At 42.8% G+C, this 297-nt stretch overlaps 1 protein-coding gene across 1 annotated transcript in view; it reads right to left on the bottom strand.

The window, feature by feature from the left end:
• Positions 1-73: 73 nt before the first annotated feature.
• Positions 74-297, bottom strand: part of LOC119585960 — a 33,655-nt gene continuing 33,431 nt past the window's right edge. The window contains exon 3 of the mRNA XM_037934675.1: positions 74-280. Coding sequence (XP_037790603.1) covers positions 74-280 — 207 coding nt within the window. The remainder of the gene's footprint in view (positions 281-297) is intronic.

Below are 297 nucleotides of genomic sequence, written 5' to 3'. Positions count from 1 at the left end.
ACCTATATAACAACCATTATCCTCCTTATCATTAATTTCTCTTCTTCATCGCCATGTTTTCCTTTTCTCTTTCTTATATGGCTTCTGACTTTATCTCCTCATTTTTGCCCTCTGCCCTCCACTCGCAGGGTGTTAAGAAAATCATAATGCATTTAGCGCAGGAAATTTCCTTTGCCTTTAGAGGAACATAACACGAATTAATTATGCAATCCTCGCTCATTTCTCCGAGCCAAACGGGCCACTGGCAGCCTTCACTTGGCGTGGCACTTAAGTGAAATCGCTGTGGGACACTCAGTG

The sequence above is a fragment of the Penaeus monodon genome, chromosome 20 (assembly GCF_015228065.2).
Source record: "Penaeus monodon isolate SGIC_2016 chromosome 20, NSTDA_Pmon_1, whole genome shotgun sequence".
Taxonomy (NCBI): Eukaryota; Metazoa; Arthropoda; class Malacostraca; order Decapoda; family Penaeidae; genus Penaeus; species Penaeus monodon.
Note: the sequence above shows the minus strand (reverse complement) of the source record. Positions and strands in the feature narration are given on the sequence as shown.